The following is a 25,343-nucleotide window of genomic DNA, read 5'->3' as shown; positions in this document are numbered from 1 at the left end:
TTTCATGTCAATCATGGTTCTTTACAGCGAAACCCAAAACAAACTAACAAAGCATTGATATGCAGAATAGATCTATTATGGTCGCATTGCTTTATGGCCTTTAATAATATTAATAATAAACGTAGTATTGAGGAATATAGTGCTTATTTTTGAGCATAGACAGTGGAATTCTTGATTTAATATAAACGTTATATAATATATAGCTCTTAGCATGAAAGCGTAAATTAAGTATTTGCACATATTCGGCGGAGACAGAGATTCCCAGCTCGTTTATTTAGTTCTCACCTAGATTAAAAACAAATAGGGACAAAGAATATGGCTGTCTTCTAGGGCAGATATTTCCTGTTGAGATAGTAACGCTCATCATCTAGTCAGAAAGAGTAATCAGATAATTTATAAACATCTTCAGTTCTGTTATATTAACGAGGGATGTCGGATAATGGAAAGGCTCAGCATGTAAATAATGGTAACAAGTTGGATAATCTATTAACAGCTTCAGTTCTTTTTTACAAACGAGGGGTGTTGGATAATGGAAAGGCTCACTATCTAACTCATGGTGTTCAGTCAGATAATCTATAAAATGCTTCAGTTCTGTTATACTAACGGGGGATGTCGGATAATGAGAAGGCTAATTAACTGACTCTTGGTGACTAGTTTAATAATCTATAAACAGCTTCAGTTCCGTTATACTAACGAGGGATGTCGGATAATGGAAAGGCTCAGCATGTACGTAATGGTGGCTAGTCAGATAATCTATAAACAGCTTCGGTTCTGTTATATTAACGAAAGAAATCTTAATTGAGAGAAATAAATATACTCCTAAAGCGTTAGCTTGATAACTATGCAAAGGGCCGCAACATTAGAGAGATATCTTTGAGTGAAAAATCAATTCCTCTCATTTTTTTTTAATATAATAACCTATTCGTCATCATATTAAACTCAAAAATTAAAATAAACTTAAAAATCAAAACTTTTGTTTATAAATAAATAACAACAATTTCATATTTTGTTAAATATATATTTATTATTTTAATTTGATTTAATTTTATTTGATAAAATTTAAGTTTTACATTTATTTAATAAATTAACTTATACGCTATTTGTTTGCAATATTCAATTTTTCCTTCTCGGATTTGAATATATTATCTCACTATTATTTTTATTTAAATTAAAAGTTAAATATTAATTTATTACAAAATATTTATCTAAACGAAGACTCTTTTTGTTGTTTTCATTACAGTTTCACAATTGCAATAATATATAAAAATTAAATAAAATTTATTTTTCATTAGTACAAATACATATTTATAAATATTTTATATTCTTATTAACTTAGAGATAAAAATTGGACTAGCATCAATAAATAAATATTACAAAAATAACGAAAGAATATACATATATTTTGTCTTTGGTAATTTAAACAATTTTTTTTTTTTTATAAATATTACTCAAATATATAAACATTTTATTTATATATAAATATATTCTATAAACAGTAGATAACATAATTTACTTAGTTTATTTTATTGAAATTTAATTACATTGAAAACTTAGGCTAAATTCATCTTTATGCGCTCTGACAGTTTATTTCTCTTTAATTAATATAAAAAATAAATATATAAATATACATAATGGCGTTAAAAGATTTTTAGTAATTAAATTTGAAAATATTTATATACAGTTCTTTTGGTGAAAGTTACAAAATTTTACTACAAAACTAAATTTAAGCTTTTAACTAAATTTTAATAAAAAATATTTCGTTAAAAAAATTTTTTTAATTAATTAATTTAATTTTGTTTTTATTAAATTTTTATTGCTATATTTATATAAATTTTAATTGTAATTTTTTTTTATTTTTAAATCATATAGATTGGAAGTTACACATTTGTTATATTTTAATTTTTGGTTTTATTTTAGTAAATCTAAATTTTTTCTAATTAATAATTTTTTAAGTAAATTTCGCTCAAAAATAAATTATTTTTTTTATTTAATAGAGTTTAATATGAGCATTACTATGAGGAAACACTTTTGCTTTATAACCTGATTGAATTCGTATAACTTGATTTCAATAAATAAAATTTCTGGTATTTTTTTTTTCTGGTATTGTTTAATATATTTCTAATCCATATTTTGTTAACACTTTTCGGAAATATTCACTTGAAGCAACATCTGCATTGTAGGTGTATGGGGTCGCAATTGCTGGAATCAAGTTGCTGACTTATAATGCAGAGCTAAAGCCTAGATTATGGGCCACCCAGTCAACTTGATTCCAGGAACTGAAACTCACATTAAATGCGTGTTACTCACAATTTCTAAATTTTATATTATTTTATTTTTAATGTTTAATTTTTTTTACAATAATTTATATACAATAATTATTTTGAACTTGTTAACAATATCAGTACAGATTAATATTCAATTTTTTATATATTTATACATATGTATATATATAAGAAATTTTAGTAATTATGGATTTAATCTGGTTTATACATTTTTAAGCTTTCTTTTTGCTTGTATATATAAGATTTGTTAATTGGAGTACTTAAGAGAGGCGTCTATTTTGAGTCTTACAGTGTTGGATTCAATAACTAAAGTAATTAAAGTTGTATTAATTATAATATAGCAAAATGTTTAAAAATTGTATTAAAATGTATTTAATAATTTTGAATAAATTTTATAATAGATCTCTTTAAATCTATTTAATTTGCATTGTGGGAAAAAAGTGAAAAAAAACACTACTTTGTATATAAAATCAACAATAAAAATAAAAAATACACAAAATAAATAACTTTAGTTTAAATTAATTTATTTAAGACTTAGATACTAAATATTTAAGCTCAATTTAAGTGTTTTTTTTTTAAATTAAAATTATTTAATTATTTATTATTTTGTGACCTAACGACATTTTATATAATGTTTTTGCAGGCTAATTGGTGTAATTTTTTATTTTGTTAAAAATAAAAATTAAGAAAAAAATCGCGATTTATTTAACAATAATTTTTATGTCTTCGATACTTTGACTTTAGCCTAAAGTTTCCTAATGATGGAAGAAACAAAATATATTGTAAAATAAATGTAGTTTTTTTTCGGGATTTTTATTTTTAACAACAATTAAAAATTTCGTCAATCAACCAGCAAAAACATAATTAAATATTTATAGTATTAAATATTGCAGAGGATTATTTGGTATGGGTAGTTGTCTATACGTACTTCAAATTACCTACATCGTCAGTCAAAGATTAATATCTGCTCAAAATAATTTTTAGTGTACAAAATTTATTTTAGATAATTATTAAGTTACAAATTTATTAAATTAAAATGAAATGTTTCTTGTTTTTTCATATTATAAATTGCTTCTAATCAGGGAATAAATTTAATCGTCACTTTTTTTTTATGTGACAATTAAACATATTTCTTGATTAAATGCACTTAATAATACAAAAGAAAACAAAAATTTTATTTAAAAACAAAAAAAAATCATTCACTGTTTTTAAAAAAATTGTCTATCAAAAATAAAAAATATTTTATTCCGTAGTTATAAAAAGAAAAGATTAAATTGACATTAAAAAAACGAAAATAATTCATTCACTGAACATACTTTCTTCTTCACTTATAATTTCAGTGTTTTATAGAAAATTGAATATATATAATTTTTTGGATCTAAGCTTCGAGGATCAAGTTTAATCCTCGAAGCTGGAAAATTGTAAGCGCAGAGTCACATACATGAAAATACTAACTCCATGCTCTGCAACAATTTTTTAATTAATAATTTTATAGACGTTTCGAAATAATAATTTTAATTAATAATTTTGGTAACAAGCATAAAATTTTTAGATTTAGTTTTTGCACATTTATAGATATTGGAACAGTTTTACATTATACTCTGAAGTTAAGCCACCTTCAAGTGTCGATCAAATAAAATGTGTTTAAATGGTACTTTAGTGTCAAATCAACACTTAAGTGTGTATTGTAATTAAACTGCTTTTGAATAATTTTTTAAATACATTTTTTTGTTTAAATTAAAATACAATGAAAATAAAATCACAGATAATTATTATTTTGCATTGTAATTTAAATTTTGTTGTAATTTATTTTTTTTTCAAATTTATTTTTATTACATTTAAGTATCCTGAATTCCACTGTAGACTCATCAACGCATTTCAATATTTTAATTCGAGTTTAATCTTATATTTTTCTTTTTTTGGGTTCGTATTTATTGTGTACATTTAACAACCGTTATTGCTTATGAGTTTTTGTTTTGTCTTGTTTTTATATATATATACATATATATATTTAACAATATATATACATAAATTTATCTATATATATATAACTCTGTTACATTATTAATTTTTCAAATAATTTTTAATCCTGTTTACTTAGGTTTACAGTTCATATTATTTATATTACTTCAATTACTAAGCTTCTTCGTAATGCTTATACTACTTAATTGTATTTTTTATAGTAATTTAGTTAACATATATGAATTTCATTTCATAAAAAAAGAAACGTAAGTCCTTGTTGCTTTCAATTTAAATTAATTCCATTTTGTCATTACAGAAATTTTTTCCCACTGAATTTTATTTTGAAATATTTTAAGCAATAATTGCTTTCGATTGTCACTAAACACTAATAGCATTTAATAATGTATTTACTATTTTAGCATTATTTTTTTTTGTATTTATGTATAAGTAATTGCATATTAATTTAGAAAATAATGCTATGAATATTAAATCAATTTATTGTTTAATTTTTTTCCTTTTATTTTTCTTAATAATGAAATGAAGTATTTTATGTTGGCACCATGAAAAAAGCGTAAATATATATTTCATTTGTTTTATTTAATAAATATTTTTTATATTCCCTAATGTTAATATATTTTTTTTTGCTTGTATGAAGTAATTTTTTTTTTTGATTTTTTTATTTTCATTAGAAAATAATTAGTAGCATTTGCATTCAATCAGTTTGGTAATGCAAATTATTTAATAATTATTTATTTTTCATTGTAATAAAAGTTTTTTCTATAGTACAACGAACAACTTTTTGAGTTAAGTTATTTGAAAATTTTATATATATATATACATATTTATATATATGTATGAACAATTTTTTAAATATACAATTTATGCTTGAGTTATTAATTTACATGTTTTAATTATGTCAATTAAATAATTTGAAATTTAAATAACTAATTTAACATATTTTTTTTTAATTCAAAATGCAATTTGCTCAGTTTTGTGTTGATTTTTTTTTATTTTAATAATAAACAAACAATTGTGACTTTTTCAATTTAATTAAATTATAAAATTATGAATTGAATTTTTAAACAAAATTGCAACCAATTACTAATAAAAAAAAAAAGTATAATGTCATATATATTATATGTATATTTGATTTAAATATATATTGAATTTGTTATTAACAATCCGTTTGCTGTATGTTTGTTTTTTATATATTATTTTCCAATATTTAGTATTTTTCTCAGATACAAGTTTTTTACATATATTTTCAAATTACAATACACGTATAAAATTAATTCAAATAAATATATAAATAGCAAATATTTTAATATTGAATAATATATTAATATTAAATAATAATAATTAATATTAATATATATTAATACAAATATTAATATATATATTAAATATATCTCTGGTTATGTAGTAGTATATCTCTCCTTATGTAGTTGATCAATTTTCAAAGAAGTGTATAAAAATGAAAAGAAAAAATAATACAAACACTGACATAAAATAACATAAATAATAGGCATAACTTGACCAATATTTGGATTTCACTTTATATATATCATAAATGTACACAATGTTCAATATACATTGTTTAACTATTATACAAATATATTATAATATATGCATGCTAATATATTTAATATATATGTTTATATGTGTACATATATATTTATATGATAAAGATCTGCACATATGATTATATATGGTATATAAAAATAGAAACATACAACGCAACTGTTATACAGTGATGGCTAACGCGATGACTATAGCAACTGAAAGTGACCTTAATGTTAATATTATTGTGAATAATTTAATTTTATTAATTCTTATTAATAATTAAATTATTAATAATAAATTAATAATAAAATTACTAAAAATATTAATATTATTAATAATAATATTAATATTAATAATAAAGTTAATATATTAATAATATTATTAATATGTTAATATAAACACATCGACAAGATTTTGAAGCTGGGATTTTTTTCAACAGGAATTGGTCAAAACATAAATGCGATGCAAAAGTGTAAACGAAGTTTTAACCCAGGATTTAGCGACCTGAATATACCACATATTAAATAAAAATCCACTATATTTATGAAATGATTTTGTAAAGGTCTACTTGAAATATGTAGATATTTAGATGATATAGACATAATAATTCAAAATAAAAGTAAAGTAAAATAAAATAATTAAAAAAAAATTAAAAAACAAACAAAACAAAAAAAAACCAAAAAAATTTGACTGGAGTAAAATAATATAAAAAAAATCCAATTAAATAAAATAATATAAACTAAAATATAAATAAAAAAATTAAAATTATATATAATATAATAACGAATTAAATTAATATCAAGGCGAAGGAAGTCTAGAAGTCTGGTTCCTTATTGTTAGTCAACTTTAAGATTAACTTTAAAAATAAATAATTAAATAATAAGCAAAATCAAATAAAAAAAATGAAATAAAATAAATAATATAAATGAAAATAAAATAAAGTAAAATAAAATAAAATAAAACAAAATAAAATAAAATAAAATAAAATAAAATAAAATAAAATAAAATAAAATAAAATAAAATAAAATAAAATAAAATAAAATAGAATGAAATGAAATGAAATAAAACGAAATAAATAAAAAAAATAAAATTAAATAATATAAAATGAAAAAAAAAAAATAGATGAAAGAAAAAAATTTGTGAAAAAAATTAAATTAAATGAAATAAAAAAAATTAAATAAATAAATAAATCAAAAAATAAAATAAAATGAAATACAATAAAAAAAATAAAATAAAATAAAATAAAATAAAATAAAATAAAATAAAATAAAATAAAATAAAATAAAATAAAATAAAATAAAATAAAATGAAATAAGATAAAATAAAATAAAATAAACTAAAATAAAATAAAATAGTAAATTTTAAATTTGTTTCTCGACCAGGTTTTTTTTTAATAATGGTTTTTCTATATCTTTTATATTCGGCTACAGGTGACCTGTATTCTATTTAAATAAAATAAAAGAAATTAAAATATATGTAAAATACAATAAAAATAAATGATATTGTTTTACAGTAAATTAATATTTAATTTATTAAATACAGATTAATATTTATAAATACTTATATAAATTAACATTAAGAAACTATTGAGCAAAGTAATAAATAAAAAACTATTAAATAATAAATATATTAGTGTTTTACATTTTTGGTGCTAAAATAACATATAATCCCACATCCTCTTTTCATACAAACAATATTCACGTATTTAGTTTGAATTTATTTAGCCATCACTGTGTCAATATTACCTCCTGCTTTCATAATAAATGGTGTTTAGTAGTGAAAAAAGAAAACAACAAATCGCTGCATACTCCATGTATGCATGATATACTATGCACAACACAACACATTCACACACATATGCATATGTATGTACAGCCTCATATATTGTATCTGTGCTTTTTTTGCCTTATTTGTTTTAATAATTCAGCATACAAATGTGCATAAAATTTTATTAATTCAGAAACTGAAGTGTCACCAATTCAGACACGTTGTCCTTATAAAAATGCACCTGCATTGAGCCCCGTACGGTGTGAGCACATGTGTGTGTGTGTGTGTATGTGCGATATAGACTTAAAATGTTTACGTGTATGTATTAAGTAAAATGAATGCGCGAAGCTTACAAATATTTACACCTATACATCTATACAAATATACAAACGTACAAACACTTACATGCTCACTCATTTATAATTTGCAAGAGTTTTAAGAGTTTTAATTTGCAAATTAATGCATTTAACATTTTTTGCATTTTTTTTTATGTAAAAAATAATTAAAAATTTGAATTGTTTTTTTGTCTTCCTCTTCTTGGTTTACACGACTTAAAATTTACAATAACAAATCGTGTTGGGTTTTCTGTTTTGTTTTTGTCCTGCAGTGTTTTATCGATTAAACGAGTGTTGTGTTGCGTTTATTACTGTTGATGCTGCTATTGTTGCTATTGTTCTTGTGCCATTTATTAACATATTCCAGAGGTATTTCAATTTGTATCTGTTCCACGCCATCTGAGCAGCTATCGTTCATTCCGTCCGTAAGTGTGGCATTGTCGGGCGCTGTTAGTCGGTGCGTTGGCGTTGTGGGTGCAGTGCGAATTTGCATGTGCTTTGTTGCGGGCGCTGGTGCCAGCAGCACATCCTCCCTGGATTATAAACTCTCGACAAGCTGACTGGTACGCCGCTGGTTCGGATGATTTGCATTGAGGTAACTTTCCGAATAAACACTTTTAGCACGTGTGTCATAACGCAAACTGGAGCGTCGGATATCGATATCGAGAGGTAGGTGACGATCCCGCCACCAAGTGCAGAAAATGCATTGCAAAGTATTGCGAAATGCTTCCCGGAAATCACGGTTGAAATATGCGTAGATGAGTGGATTTAGTGTTGAATTAAAATACCCAATCCAAAATAATATTGCAACAACAATATCTGGAACTCTGCATTCATCGCATAAAGTTGTAATTGTGTACCTAAGGAGAGATTAAAACAAAGGTTAATGACTGGATGTTATATATATATTAAACTTTGGTTATATTAATGCATTATCTTAGTAATTAAAGAGTATCACTTTATTATACTCGATAATAATAATAGTAATAATATAATAATATTAAATATAAAGTATAAAATAATACATTAAAATAAATAATATAAAATTGATATCAATATGTGAATAAAAACAATAAATTTATTTGTTAATTATAAACAAAAATTTTCGTGATATTTATTTAAAATAGATAATTTGGGTCTACGTCGTAAACCAAGTTCAGTGTTTTTATAATATTTTATTATTATATAAATATTATTATTAATAATATTAAGGATTTTAAATTAAGTTATCATATTTTTTTAAACCTAATACCAGGTATATGCATGTTTTTTGTGAGTTAACTAATAGATGGCGTGAGCGAAAAGTATGCAATGTATTCATTTGTCATAAGTCATTTTAATCCTCTGACATTGAACCACAATCAAGTACAATGAAGCTAAAAATTAGCGTTTTTATTTGATCGTCCAGTGATTAAATCGAATTTTATGCTCAGTGTAAATGGAGTCACAGTCAGTTGTCAAATTGTTCTTTAACACCACATAAGAGAATTATTATTGTGTCAAATTGCGACAAGGTACGAAAGATAGAGATATCACGAAAAAATCGTGATTTTAACCTGATGAGGTGGATCTCTTAACACCAAGGTTGAATTGGTACCGAAAAAGTCCATGATTTGTGTCTGATGAGATCAGAACGGTATTGTGCATTAAAACTTTTAAAGTCCGCTAAAAAAGTGTAGATCGAAAGATGACCAAAACATATGGCAAAATGATTTTGTCACACTTCAATGCGCGGCACATGACAGTAAAACAGGAAAAATACACTTTGAAATCGCTTGGATGGGACATCCTTCCATACCGGCCGTACTCCCCAGACCTACCCTTATCTGACTGTCAGACCCCCTTGCATCAATGGGGCATGAGCGTACAGAGCAGCACTCATTTGGTAAATATTTCAAATTAGTCTTATTTAAGTGTGTAATGCAAGATAAGTTGAATCTGTTATCTAAACAGTAATTCTTTTATCTACTTTAGGAGTCGGTAAGATAGACTTAATAGTGTACCTTTAGAAATGGTAGTGGTGGTAATAATATTTATTGAAACTATTTAAGCAAATATAGGAACCGTGTGCCCCTGAAAACGAATACTTAATTCTAACAGAATACTGTCTGATTCAATTTGGAAAATGCCAGCACAATTATTGTCGTTTTCAATACTGCGTACAGGCTCCACTTGGGACTACTAGATAGGACTACTGGTCTAAACTGAGTAACTGCTGACTAATGAACTAATAATGCGTATAGCGAGTCCTATTCCCTGGACTTTTAGTTTGAGTTTTGCACTTGTCGCGCAGCAATGTCTTTTTTACCACAATTTAATGACTGATGGTGCTTCAACCAATCGAGCCAAAACTCGATTTTGCTATAAAATCGCCAACGTTTCATCATGGCAGGATGATTATAGGCAAATGATTAATAATATAGAGGCACTCGGTACTATCGACAGCGAGCGAGTAACCAGGCTGACTGGCGGCGGCTACCGGACGCTGCTAATGATAGTTCACGTCTATAATGGTCAACTAAGTAGGTTAGTAAGTATTACTTTAATATTTATGTATATATTGATACAATCATAATATACGGCATAAATCTGACATAAAAAACTATTGCAGTATTTTAATTATGATATATATACTTCTATATATATATCTTTCTTAACTGTACGAAGAATAACTGTTATTAGAATCATTGTTTAGAATATTTTAGAAATATCGAAGCTCATGGATATGTGGAAACATTTGGTTGTTCTTCAAAGTTTTTTCTACTTTTTTAGCGAAGTAATAAAAGTTTTAAAGCAAAAGAATAAATGTTACTTATATAAAATTAATTTCCTTAATGTCTGTTTTAAATATCTATGTACTTTCAAAGTATTTTAAAAATTATTTTAAAATAATTCAGTTAACCTTTAGTTTCGTAAGTTGGCATACTTTGTATAAACTTAAATATTGGTTAACATTTAAAGGTCAAAAATATGTGAAAAAGTTTTTGGAAGTTTGTTGAAAGTTTTTTTGAAATTGAATACTACTAATGTATTCTAAACTAAGTAAATTAATCCTTTCATTATAATTCCTTACAGCTTAAACTAAAGTTTAAGCTTTTCATTTGATATCAATAGCTTTTGATGACACCTCTATGGTTTGCCACATCAACTTTCAGTTAAATACCATATACAAATATTTTAACAAGGATCATAAAATTACTTTAGTTTATGGTAGCTTAATTGAAACAAAAAATAATTATTTTTTAATTAAAAGTATCTCAAAATAGTGGAGCTCAGTTTTCAAACGTTTTGAGTTACACAAAAAACAACTGCTACTGGCTAAGTACCCCATCAAGTGCATGAAATTACCTAACTTCAGGCAGCCAAATTGTGCAAAATAAAGTATTAAATTGCAGCTATGGCAAATTTTAATATTAAAAAATATTTTAAAATGCATTTCTGTGGAAATGCTTTTGTTGTAGAGATTTCTGTAATACAATATATTTCGGTCGACAGCCGCAAGAGAGTAAAAACTGAAAAACTGATTGCTACACATAACATACCTTAAGGTGATTTTTTATATATTTTTTTGTTGGTATAGAAAATTGTTTTAAATCCACAAACTTACCACAGAAAGAATGGCAGCCAACAAACTATAAAAGTGCCCATTATTATACCTAAAGTTCTTGCAGCCTTGTGTTCTCGTTTCATTTTGATTAAATGTTTATCCTTAGTGGGCGTATGATCCTGCTCGACTTCATGCAAAGTTAAAGTTTTTGATGAACCGGAACCGCTTAACGCTTCGCCTGCAGAAAATTAGCATAAAAAAGTTATTTAGTACATTGGTACAATGGTTCAGCCATTGTCTTAATTAATAAGGAACCAAACAGTGAGAGTTCTTAAATGAACAGCCGTCGAAGGCAGGTGCAAAAGTGCAAAAAGAGTTCAATTAATTTTTGCTTTCTTATTTTTTTTTTTTTTTGACAATAAAACACTTAAAGAAATGTTTTTTATACCATTCATTTTATCTACAATAAAAAACTTCTTTGCTTAACATCGCATATGTTAAGTTTGGTATGACAGACATGATTCTTCTAAAGGTGAGCTCAAAAAATCACTCATACGCCACGTATGCCGTTGAATGTTTGAACTTTAATGCTTTTCGACGGATACACAAAATACAAATTGCATTGCTTTTGGCTTGGAAGTGCGTGTATGGAAATGCTTAACATGTCAAAGTTTGCACATTAACCAACTTTAGTAAAACATATGCGTTCCATGTACCTGGCACACATGGCCAGAAACAAAACAATGGCACTTTTTTGTTAAGCGTCATTTAACTTTTTGCACCTGCCTTTCAATGCGCATTTAGCAAATCCATTGTGTTTTTTCTATATATACTGTACAGGCTGTTTTAGCAAAAAACTTTCTTAATTTTTATCACATGTTGGCATTTCTTGTCATTTCTATTTTTATTCCTTTTTGGATTTATTTTATTATTTAGCTTACCGCCTGCGCTCACACCCACTGATTGCCTATGCATCAGCATAGCGTTGCCTTGACGCATCATCAGTTGTTTCTCTTGTCGATTCGCTTCATGGAATATGGCCAAGTACGTGAATATCATAATGGTGCAAGGTATCCAGAACGAAATCGAACTGGAAACGATGCAGTATGGCTTATTCACAATGAACTCGCAGCGGTCTTTATGCGCCTCGACGAATCGCTTGTGATCCTCGGTCGTATACCAACCAATAAATATGGGCAGAAAGGACAGCAGTGCTGGTGATATCCATGTGTTTAGTATCATGATACCAACGACGCGCTTTGTCATGCTAATCGGATACTTGAGCGGCTTTACAATGGCATAGTATCTGCAAAAGTGAAGTAGAATGTGTTTGAATTCTAACAGAGATAAGTTTGCAAAGTTGATGAAAATCATTGAAAAGCGCAAATGGTACAGATGTACTGCAATCTGATTAAATGGAAAATTTCTCAATGTGAGAATGTAAATTCTTTCATTCTGATGAATGAATGAGTGTGAAGTTTGTATGAAATTAATTTGGATTGTAATTTTTTTCAAGATGCATGATAAGGTGATGTCTTGAGTTAAAATGAAATAAAATAAAATAATTAAATATGTTAGTTTAAGTCTCATTTGCATATTAATGCATAAATTACAAATTATTATATATATAAATTATATCATTTAATATTATATATGGTATTATTAGATAATTTATTGTTTTATTGACCAAATTTTATTTATAGATTTTTTAAATGAACTAGTTGATCAATGATAAATAACATATAAATTTTTTAAATAAATTTTAAAAAAATATATTTAATTGCTATCAATATTTCGACTATAGTCATTAGTCTTCAGTAATCAAAAAAAATATAAACTTTATAAAAATTAATTAATTTTCAGTTTATAAAATTTTAGTTGAAAAGTATATCAAAAAACTTTGGATAATGCCTTCAATACCCTGAAGATTGCTTTGAACTGTATTCGAACTATCGACTAATTTAAAAACTTTATGTGTTTTTTTTAACATAGATTAATTAGCCCTTTCAAAGCTAATTCGAGATACAAGCTGTTAGGAGGTAGTGAGTGCACTATACATCAACCACATCACAGTCTACACCATCATAAGGAGTTGACTGCGTAAAGACAATTTGATTGACCGAATTGCCTGTACTAAAATCCAACAAAATTGAACTATTTTTAAAGCGAATCCTTAGGGAGAATGAAAAATATATAAAATATGAGAATAACTAATGCAAATGTTATGTTCAAAGGACCCTCCATAAACGACTTCAAAGTCTATATTGACTGCAAATAAGTTTGAGGTTATGTCAAGTGTTTGAACGGGATTGGATGAGAATTGTCTATTACAAGCCACTCCAGCTAAGTGCAAGGTATCTCTACAGATGAAATGTTACATTCAATAAAAATAATAAGAATTAGATAATTAAAAAGGAGTTTTGTTCCATTATGACAATATCAGACCACATACATCTTTGATGACTCAAAAGAAATTAAAGGAATTTAATCAGGAAGTTTTAATGCATCCATAAGTTTTAAAACAGACATTGCATCATTTGGCTATTATTTCCTCTTTCATTAAATAAAAAAAATGGAAAAGTTATTAACGCAATATTAGCAAAGTAAGTAGAATTTCAAAAGAAAGGGAGCCTTATTGGGAAAGGCTACCAGGACTATCATAATCTAAAATGCTTTTAGGGACTTACAACCTAAAACGCTTATTGTTTTTTATTAATTGGGACTTGGGGAAACACTCTAATCCGACTAAGAGGTGGTATAGATCCTTTAGGTCGCAGAGCAGTATCTCTTTTCAAATAATAGTAACAATAAGTTGAGATTCAATAGATAAATATTTTTAAAACATCATAATAAAATAACCAGACCATTATCATAATAATAATGGTTCAAGATATATATATATATTTATTTATTTTAATATATTAAAACAAATTTTTTTTATTAAAATTTGCAAATTACCTATCCACTGATATGCAGCACAAGTGCAATATGCTCGCTGTTGAGAAGTAAACATCCAAACTGTTCCATAAATCACACAAGAAAGGACTAAATAGCCAACTGCAATGAAGAAAACAAATAAAATTTATATAAAATTGTAAAAACTATATAATTTTATTTATAATATTACATAAAAAATAATTTTTGAATCCATTAGTATCAATTTACATTACTCAAAATCACATTAGTCGCAGATAAGAGCTTTTAAAATTTAAAGAACCTAAAAGTATGTTTTACCTTAAAACCTTAAAAGGCTGAGACTCCATTAAATAGGCTTACAATTTCTTTTTTTTATTGGATAAAAACTTGATTCCCAAATGTAAACTTTCGACAACATTCTTTCGAATGGAAAATTATTCGAATCGTTTTTGGCAACAGGCACGATTTGCAAATGCATTGAAAGTTGTGCCTCGCATTGATTTCTGCAGTCTTTCATGGCTGAAAGTGCAAATAATGATTTCCAAATTGCAAAGCAGCAGAGCAAAATCGAAAAGTGGCACTTTAGTCTAGGCATAGAGCATGGAGCATGGAGCACATTTCGCAGGATAAAAGGCACAAGGCACAGGGCTGTTGGCACACCCACCAATCAAGCCCATTACTCACACTACCCACTGTGACCCAATTAAAACTCATTTTAAATTATGTCAATTTATTTATTTCTTGTTACTTTTTTCCTTTATTTTTACTATTTTTTTTCCTTTTTGTTTGCACATTACGAGCTCATAGCTTTTTAGGCGAAATTTATTAACAGCGCAGGATTTGGCGACATTTTGCCTATTTTTTCGTCGTCGATGTTCGAAGGAAGTTTGCAAAACTTTTGTTAGGCAAATGAGGTATGGCACCTGGCCCAACTGATACTGTCCTATTTTATTCATTACTTTTTATAAATTGGCACTGTTGATTATGCAATGAGCCAATGGGGCACTGTGGCACTGTGGCACTCTGGCACTATGGAAATGTGGCTCTGAGAACATCGAGGGGTGCTGCGAAATTTGCCTGCGAGTGAAAAGTTACTAAATGAAATGATTATGATATTGTTTGGAAAATATATCTGAGAAGCGGAGTAAAAAATATGAAACCTTGCAGTAATAAGTTCACTTCAGCTGAGGCAAAAGTTTTTCCTAATGCATAAAGTTACAAGTTGTTGGGTTTTATTTTTGCTACTCTTGCCTGCGTTTTTGCTGCTTTTTTGCTGCTCTTTGCTTAGCCGATAAAATCGCATCCTAATTAAGAAAAAAAACTTTAAAATAACATTATTTTTGAAAAAGGATAAAAATTGTTTTGTGGTTAATGGTAGGAGGTACATATTTATAATTCCCACTTATCTTGCTTTGGTACGCAAAACTTTTATTCATTAAAAACCATTTTAAAAGTTCTCGAGTTTATTTTTTGCTCACAAAAAGGATATGAAAAACCAATTTACTTTAAGTGTTGTGTGGTTGAGGTTTGTTTTTCCCCTCATTTTTCCCATTCTGCACTGTTGCCAACCTCAAACAATAGTTCATTTGCTTGAGTTTTATTTTTAAATAATTATGTTGCATTAGAGGCAGGTGCGTTTAGACTTTAAATAAAATTGGTTATCGTGTTTTGTCTTTTATACTCACAATGAACTTCAGTAATTTATTTTCCAAATTTATCATTAAATTATCAAATTTCTTCAGGCATTTTCGTATAAAAATCATTAACAAAAATAAATATTTTTTTTATTATTAAGGATATCAAGTGAGAATTACAGTAAATGCAACAATTAACGTTAAAGTAACTTTATATGGTTTATTCGCAAAATATATTTATTGGATTTTGTAATTAATTACATCGAAGTTTAGTTGTTGATAAGTTAGAAGATTGCTTAAGGTATTGTTTGCAAGAATTATGCTGAGTTTAATTGTTTTTCTTACAAGAAATATGAATATAATCTAGATAATCTCGAAAATCTTTAAGTAATTGGCAATTTAGGTAATTAAAATTAAATTCTAAATAGTATAAAATCCAGTATTCATGAAATATAAATACATTGCTTATTATTGTTTATAATAAATTATGTGCACAAAGTTGCATTCAAATAGCATACGACTAAAAACTACGAAGATCAGTTTAAACTGAAATCGAAAACCGGATAATCGGGCTTGGGTATGTAAACTCAACTCATCAAGCAGCGTTACAAAAATTCTGACAAACTTAATCTTTGCCATATATTAAGGATTTGTCAAAAAAAAACCCATTTACACCATTATGTGTGAAGGGAAACTCATACGTCACGTAATTTCATCGCTACTTAGAATATGTCAGATCTGTCGAATGCTCATATCACTTAGAGAATAGCAGCAAAGATGGCGCCAGTCCTCTAAGGGACGCTAGACCTATGCACTCATTCTCAACATTAAAGAATGGGTGATAAGAAAACTATGTGAAGTGGACTACAACCTGACTCAAATATTGAGAGGCCATGCAGGCTTTTTAGAATATCTTTAGAGAATTCAACTGGTAGATAGTCCAAACTACCCAAGCTGCCACAACGTCGCTGAAAGCATAGATCATGTAGTTTTTCGTTGCGACAGCTTTAAGGAGAACGAGACCTACTAATGGAGACTCTATGAGTTCTAGCAACATTGAGCATGAAATGTGTTCAAGCAGTTTTAAATGGAAGTCGGTGAAAACGTTTGAAACGAAATTATGCGGCACCGTAAACAGTTCGCATAAGCGAGAAGGATGTTCCCAAAAATAACAGCTAAAATGTGGCACAATTGGAAGGACGACAAATGAAAACACAAAGGCTGAAAATGTAGTTAATGAATTGATGACGAAAAAGTAATGTTTGAATTTCGTGCTCTCGGCGGGCTCTTGACGACATACCAAATCGGTGATCCAGAGATTGTAAAACGTCGGACAGGGGGTGATTTTAATGGGTTAAAGTCTCATACTGTTTACGCTTTCGATTGCTTTACATTTCGTTAAAAAAAGAAAGATCATATAATCATGCAATTGAATAAATATTAAAATTAAATAACATGACGATATTGATATACTATACTTCAATGAATTAATATCCAAGGGCTTAGTTAAGGCGTAAGAATGGGAAAAGAAATATGCTTGGAGCTGTAGTTGGAGAAAGAATTGGAAGAAGTAGACCATGTCTCTGGTGGGGTGATCAAGTCGAGCAAGCACTAATCGCACTTGATCAACGAGGCCAATAAGGTACATACGCAGCAGATTCACCAAAAGAATCATACCGCATTAGTCTGAAACTGGGTAACGGGTTGTTATGGCCATTTAAGTAAGTAAGTAAGTAACATACATATTATACATATATCTTAACGAATAAATAAGTTAATAGATAAGAAAAGATTAACAGGCAGAAGTAAGTCAACATATAGAAATAAGTTAACAGCTAGAAATAAGTTAACAGGCATAAGTAAGTTAACCGCAGAACTAAGTTAACAGGCAGATATAGCTTAACAGACAAGAAATAAGTTAACATGCATAAAAAGGTTAACAGTGAACAAATAAGTTAACAGACTAAGTAGTATTAACATAAACTGTTAATTTAAAGAAAAACTACATTTATGATCATGAAAATGTTATCTAGTTTGCAATATTACGTATATAATTACTCAAAAACTTATTTTACAATTTAATCTAGATATATTTAAAAACTCTAGTGCAAATATTAAAACAAATACAAATATAAATTATTTTATGTAAAATTATTTGAAACGTAAAACTAATTATATGCATTCATGAACAAAATTAAAATCTTAAATTAAATAAACTACATCTCGCATGCTTTAATAATATGTATATAAAAGAGTATTAAATAGCAGAACAACTTCATTTGCTCAGCAATGAAAACATTTAAATAGTCCTTCAACCTATTTGCCAGTTTAATTTGCTTTTGCTAAAAGTCTTTGGTAATTAAACGTTTTTATTGCACGGCGCCTGCAGCAGAGTTGAGTTAAAAATCATAAATTCGTTAGACGACTTTGTGCACAAAACCCATTTACTCGACGAGAAGAGGCGGCAAAAGGAGCGAGGAGCAAAGGATAAGCGAGCTAATATCCTTAAAAAAGTGATATGGCAACTACGTGGCAAATGTAAACATTAAATGAAATAGTCGAAAACAAGTGGAAAAACTTTACCGCACAAATAAAATGCTTTAGCACATAATCAAAAAATTGCTTGTCTGCAGTGAAAATAAAAATAAAAAATAAAAATAGAAAAATTTAAAATAAAAAACAAAAACCTAAATTTAAAACTTTATTTTGGCGTGTTTAATCCGTGTAAGCCATTAAAAATTGAAAAACCAAAATAAAAACCGAATAGTTTGTTTCACACATTTACCAATAGTCCCACCAGTCCCTTTGCAATGCAAGGTGCAGTGCGGGAAGGAGAACTAAGCCACCATTGCAAGGGCTGAGCTGATAAAAAGTTTTAATTCATTTTACATGCTCTTTTGCCTCGCTACGTTTTGGAGCGGTCATGCCAGAATAGTCAAATAGGAAAAATTAATCAGACTTAAGGGGACTATGGATTGGTATTCCATATTATAGAATTCCTTTGTTCTTTGAGGCAATTTTCAATTACTTCCACAAAAATTTGCGCTTATTGAGACTTTGTATTAAAAATAAAAATAACACCTAAAAAAACATTTAAAACATTAATTAAAATATCTTTATGGAATTATTATTTTCAGTTTAATTCTCTTTCTTATTTTTGAAATAAAATTTATATAAACAAAATTTAATGTAAAACTAAAACAAAAGAGACAGAAGTTTTAAAGCCATTGAAACAAAATAATATAAAATTATTTCATTTAAACTGATAGATCCTTTCAAATTGTGAGTAAATATAATTAATGTAATATATAATTTTATTACTACTTGATTGTAGCAGAAATAGAGACATGAAAATTATCCTGTATTTTCAGTACTTCAGAATATGAAAGTTAAAACAGCCTGGAACCAAAATTCAATTAAAGAATTAATATGGGCATTTTAGTTTGTTTTAATATTTTTTGATATAATAGTATCCCTCAATTGAAATATCCACATCACATACTCAGCCACACGTATTAAAAACCTATCTTTTGCGATAAAATTCTAATAAAAGTATCAAATGGAAAGTATTCTCATTTTATCAATAAAAATGTTAGCAACTAGATTAGTCCCAAAAGTCTTAAAACCGATCTGAGTGAGATACCACATAACATATACTAATATATACATAACATAAGCTAATCTTAAAAACCGCGATATTAGACAAAAGCGACGTAGTGAGAAAACTTGTTAATGAAAAGAAATATAGCATCTATATGAGGACGTAGAAGTTGGAATTGTACTCCATTGGAGCACAATTCATTGTAACATTTTACTTGTATAATGTGTAATATCCAGTATTTCAAATGAGATTAATAAAGTTTTATTAAAAAAATAATATGTGATGAAATTTGAAATAAAATAAAATAAAATAAAATAAAATAAAATAAAATAAAATAAAAGAAAAGAAAATAAAATAAAATAAAATAAAATAAAATAAAATAAAATAAAATAAAATAAAATTAAAATAAAATAAAATAAAATAAAATAAAATAAAATAAAAAAAAATAAAATAAATAAAATAAAATAAAATAAAATAAAATAAAATAAAATAAAATAAAATAAAATAAAATAAAATAAAATGAAATAAATAAGATAAATTAAATTAAAATAAAATAAAATTAAATAAAATAAAAAAGATAAATTAAATTAAAATAAAATAAAGTAAAATAGAATAAAATAGAATAAAAGAAAATAAATAAGAAAAAATAAAATAAAATAAAATAAAATAAAATAAAACAAAATAAATTAAAATAAAAATAATATAGCTTTTAATAAAATAGAAGAATGTAAAATGGAAATAAATGAATAAAAATAAATATTTATTTTTAAAAAGAAATAAACTGCATTGTGATAAAAAAATAAAATAATATTATTTAAGACGGAATTAAAAAAGGGAAAATTAATATAAAGGAAAATAAAATGAATTTAAATTAATACAGAATTAAATAATTTGAAAAAAGAATCAAGATAATTAAAAAATAAAAATAAAAAAGAACATTATTTTATTAAATCATGTGAAAAAAGAATAAATTGAATAGAAAACAGTAAACTACTTTAACTTAAAGCTAATTTAACCTAATTAACTAATTAAGAGAAAATAAGATAAATCATACAAACGAATTTTTTGAAGAAGGTATGCTATAATAACGTAATAATAAAGTAATAGTAAATAAGTCAACTACTAATATATTAAATAAATATTTTAATATACATTACTAGAAAATATTATATATAAAAAAATTTAAATAAATAATATGAAATAGATTAAAGCAAAATGAAATAGGAAAAAACGAAATTTATAAATATAGAAAATATAATGAAATAAAATAAAGTAAAAAAATTAAATCAACTGACAAAATATTTCATGATAAATATGATCATACTTAAATATAATAAAATAAAAAAAAATACAAAAATAATAATTTTAATGAAAATATAATATAATAAAGAAAAACAATATATAATTATATATATATATAAAATAATAAAATATATATATGTATATACATATAATAATAATATACAATAATTATATATAATGTATAATATATATATATAGAATGTGAAATAAAATAAAATAATATAAAGGAATATGTATATAAGAAAATAAAATTAAAAAAGTTAAAAGAATATGAAATAAGAGAAATGGAAACTGTAATTTGATGAAATATAATAAACGAAGTTAAAAAAATTAGAATAAAAGAAAATAAAATTAAATTATATAAGATAAATTAATATAATATAAGATAAATAAATTCAAACTAATAAAAATATATAATATGATGATACAAGGATATAAATCAATTTTCTATAATAAAATATAATATATCTATGTACGGACTATAAACTAATTAAGAAATTCGAATATTTCATAATACCACTGATGATGAGTATTTGACAATATACAAAATAGCGTTATAGGGTCAGAAAAATTTCAATAAATTAACTAAATTTTTGTGTTTGTCCTTTTTTTACTATTCGAAACCCTATTCTTTATCATTATAAGAAAGCGAAGCTTTATCTTATTAGAAGCTTATTAGTTTGATAAGTGATAACTTATTAAATAATATATAAATCCATTAAAATTAATTAAAAGTATATGTTACATGGAATTTAGAAACATTTTTCCAAAACAATATCACCGCTCCGTTTCGCGAACTAATGGGATTCCCCTTATTTTATTAGTGTGTTCACGATACTTATTTCCGCATTATTATTTTTGGTGGAACTTTCGTTAATTGTTGTAAATTTATTTACTAGTAGTGTTACTGCAAACACTACAACTGAACCAGAAATAACAAATACCATTTAAAGTTATGGACTATAAAGGTAAACGAGGGTACTTGCATAAATCACTATTTTTACTACTTCGCGTAAATTTCAAGAAAATTCAAGGAAATTCCTTAGCTCTGTTTTATATTGCCGTATATTTTCCACGAAAATTTTAAGAATTTCACACAAACTAATCTAGTACAATTTATAAATTTATTTTGAATTTGTTAAGCACTTTGAGCTTGCACATACTCAGAGCAGTATATACCTATATACTTGAGTGTGTATAGTATACCATATTAAATGTATCTTTAAATATATTATGTGATATATGTATAGTATGTATGAACTCGCACTTCAGATTCCCTTACCCATACACACTTTTTAGTGCAACTTTTTCTGCTCGTAAACGCAATTTCTGAGCTCATTTGCAATTTGCATTGTGTTGAAGGAGACGTTTGCATTTAGTTGCATATCTTTCGGTTTGCGTATGCAAATGCATAAATAAAAGCATTAAAATGCATGGCAAGTGAAAGTCATAGTAGTCATAAGACTGCACAGAACAAGACTTTGGTTCTGGCAACAGTCACAGTATTGTAGTTGATGTTGCCAACAAATGCAACAGCACTAAAAATAACAGCAACAACAATAATAGTGCTGTGCATCTTTGTAGAAGCAAACTGTGAGGAGTCTTCTTAAAGTTTTCGTCCTTTGGAGGAAAAAATTCATATTCAAGTGTTTCTTTTTCTGTAGATTTCATACTTGGCCGCAGCGTCACACACGTACTAATGAACGTGCTCAGAGGTGCATAAAGTTTGCAAATGAACACATGCTACCGCTGCCATGTGCGAAATTGCAGTTGCATTCACTGCACTCTCACAGCATTTCATTTATTTAAATGTGAAAAAAGTATATGTATATATATATATCTTTAAACGGTTTTTCAATTTGGTTTTTTGGAATTCATATTTCATGCACTACCAGCAACAAACAAAACCTTTAAATTTTTTTCTCCATATTATTTCTGAAATAAATTTCAAGTTTTTTACTTACCGCCCAGTTACTTGCACACTAAAGTTAAATGTCATGGCCATAATAGCGACCATAATATCAGCCATGGCTAGCGAGACTACGAAATAGTTGGTTATGATTCTGGAAAGAAACAAAGAAAGAAATAAAGATGAAAATAAAGTCGTAGAGGTAAATGAGAAAAATATTTAAAATGTAGCAACAACAGCAACAATACCAGAAACAACAACGACAACAACGACAACGATGATATATATATGCGAGAGAAAAATTTTAAATAAAATAAAGTGTAAAAAGTGTTTGCAATTCTAACGTTGATTTCTTACTGCTGGAAATCATGGCATGACTGTGAATGGGTCGTGAATGGTTTGAGTGGAACCAGACCATTCACCAGACCATTCACCAGACCATTCTGTGAAAGAAAGCTGAACGAAAAGGCGTTTAACTATTCAAAATGCTCTATTTTGTCTTAATGCGGCACGTAGGAGTCGGAAAGCAAGCGAATTATGAATCGTCTTCATTAGATTATAAAAGGTATCAGCTTTGCCAACTCGTCTCTGAAAACATTAGCAGCGCTAGATAGTTAAGGGCCCGGAATACTTGCACGTAGTAGGAAGTGCCGCGCGATAAGTTAAAAGTCAAGTGTAACACAAATTTGCATTTAAATTATGAAAATGAGACGAAACTTTTTGATGACATTTAAAATGATTTTTTACGTTTTGTTAAATAGCGTCAACGTCAACAAACAAGTGAATTTAATAATTTTTTATTCTGTATTTTTTTTTGCGAATAATGCAAAGTGCACTCTTGAGGAAAATAAAGTGATATTCTGGTTGTACTTCATTAATATCAGTTCTTTGACTAATCAAAAAATATTTTGTGATAAATTTTGTACAAATGAAGACGGTTCACAAAAGTGTCAGAAATTAAATTATCATATTTTTTGACTTGGTTTGGATTTATTTGGTAGGGACTTCTTTGGTGCGAAATGTTTAATTTCAAATTTTTTTTATTAACTACAATAAAAATAAATAAGATAAAATGTTTATTGTGTAATTAAAAACACAGAAATAATATTTGAGATTTTAAGAGTTTAGATTAAAAGCATTAATATTAATTATAATAAATTTTGTAGTCAATATAATAATTTATTTGTTGAAATTAGTATTTGGTCTATGGTTAAAATATAATCTTTGTTGTCCTTCGATTCTAACCGAAACTGAGACATCAATCTTTGTACCATTATTATAATAAATTATTTGTTGAAATTAGTATTCAGTCTATGGTTAAAATATAGTCTTTGTTGTCCTTCGATTCTAACCAAAACTGAGACATCAATCTTTGTACCATTATTATAATAAATTATTTGTTTGCTGTATACTTAAAATTTCGACTCCACTCGAAACTGAGATATCAATCTTTGTATTACTACTTTAATGCTAAAACTTATTAAATGATTCGATTATTAAATTCGATTTTAAAAGTCAATTATAGTAAAAGAACCATGTTTCCTAATAAAAACCATTATTAAAGATAAGCGCAATTTCTTCATGGCACCAAATGTTTTGACTCGGTTCACCAATGAATATAATTACTGTTAAAAATAATTTTTTTATTCTGTACTTGTAAATACAGTGATAAAAAATTATTATAATAGAAAGGATTTATTAATTAATATTTCAATATTATATTCAATATATAAATGGTTCTACAATAAGTAACAAACTGTGTTTTGTCTTCGTCAGTTATTTTCTTTTTTATTAGCGCGTCTTCTTTCTTACTGACTTTATATAATTTTTTGTTTGGCAGTTCAGCAATATATGATGTTGCCAGATCCCCTATATAGTAACATATATCCAAGAACATTAAAATTTGTGTTGTCTGTATCCTGGCACCAAACTTGGTAACTGTAGGCTAATCACCTGCATCTGCTAAAGCTTTCATCGATTCGACTACTCACAAGAAATAGTATTAATCGAACTCCTAACATGGTAGATTAGGAAAAGATGGAACGGAACGGAACGGAAAAGAAAAAGGACCTCATTAGGAATATGAGCCTACATTATATCAGAAAGGCAACTCTGCACAGCTTGCGGGGGCAACTCTGCATCGTTTGCGCTTCGAAGTACTAGGTTTTAGCGAAGTACAATGGAATGGGAGCAGCGAAATGAAAAACAACAGAGGTGGTCTACTATAGCTAAAAATTGTCAACTATGGTAAAACCTTGTTGTAAATCTTTGTGAACAGGTTGAGTTCTATGCATACAAATTGTACTGAACATGCTATAAAAAATAATAATAAAATTACATTACGCTATACAAGTAATTGAAAGTAATTTTACCCTTATACTAAATTACGTGTGTATGTATGAACAAAATTAAACATTGAATCACTAAATTACGAAAAGGAAAAATATTTGGCATTAAAAATATTATAAATTATATTCATAAATTCTTAATTTGGATTTTAATACTAATAATTAGGTAAAAATATC

General features: G+C 26.5%; 1 protein-coding gene across 1 annotated transcript in view; it reads right to left on the bottom strand.

Moving 5' to 3' along the window:
• Positions 1 to 8,110: 8,110 nt before the first annotated feature.
• LOC119685423 (octopamine receptor beta-2R) overlaps positions 8,111 to 25,343 on the bottom strand; it is a 28,630-nt gene continuing 11,397 nt past the window's right edge. Inside the window, exons 2-6 of the mRNA XM_038099693.1 lie at positions 22,874 to 22,972; positions 14,415 to 14,513; positions 12,398 to 12,762; positions 11,517 to 11,694; positions 8,111 to 8,769 (exon numbers count right to left, since the gene is read on the bottom strand). Of these exons, the coding sequence (XP_037955621.1) occupies positions 8,448 to 8,769; positions 11,517 to 11,694; positions 12,398 to 12,762; positions 14,415 to 14,513; positions 22,874 to 22,972 (1,063 nt within the window). The 3' untranslated portion in view covers positions 8,111 to 8,447. The remainder of the gene's footprint in view (positions 8,770 to 11,516; positions 11,695 to 12,397; positions 12,763 to 14,414; positions 14,514 to 22,873; positions 22,973 to 25,343) is intronic.

This window comes from Teleopsis dalmanni, chromosome 2 (assembly GCF_002237135.1).
Source record: "Teleopsis dalmanni isolate 2A chromosome 2, ASM223713v2, whole genome shotgun sequence".
NCBI classification, from domain to species: domain Eukaryota; kingdom Metazoa; phylum Arthropoda; class Insecta; order Diptera; family Diopsidae; genus Teleopsis; species Teleopsis dalmanni.
Note: the sequence above shows the minus strand (reverse complement) of the source record. Positions and strands in the feature narration are given on the sequence as shown.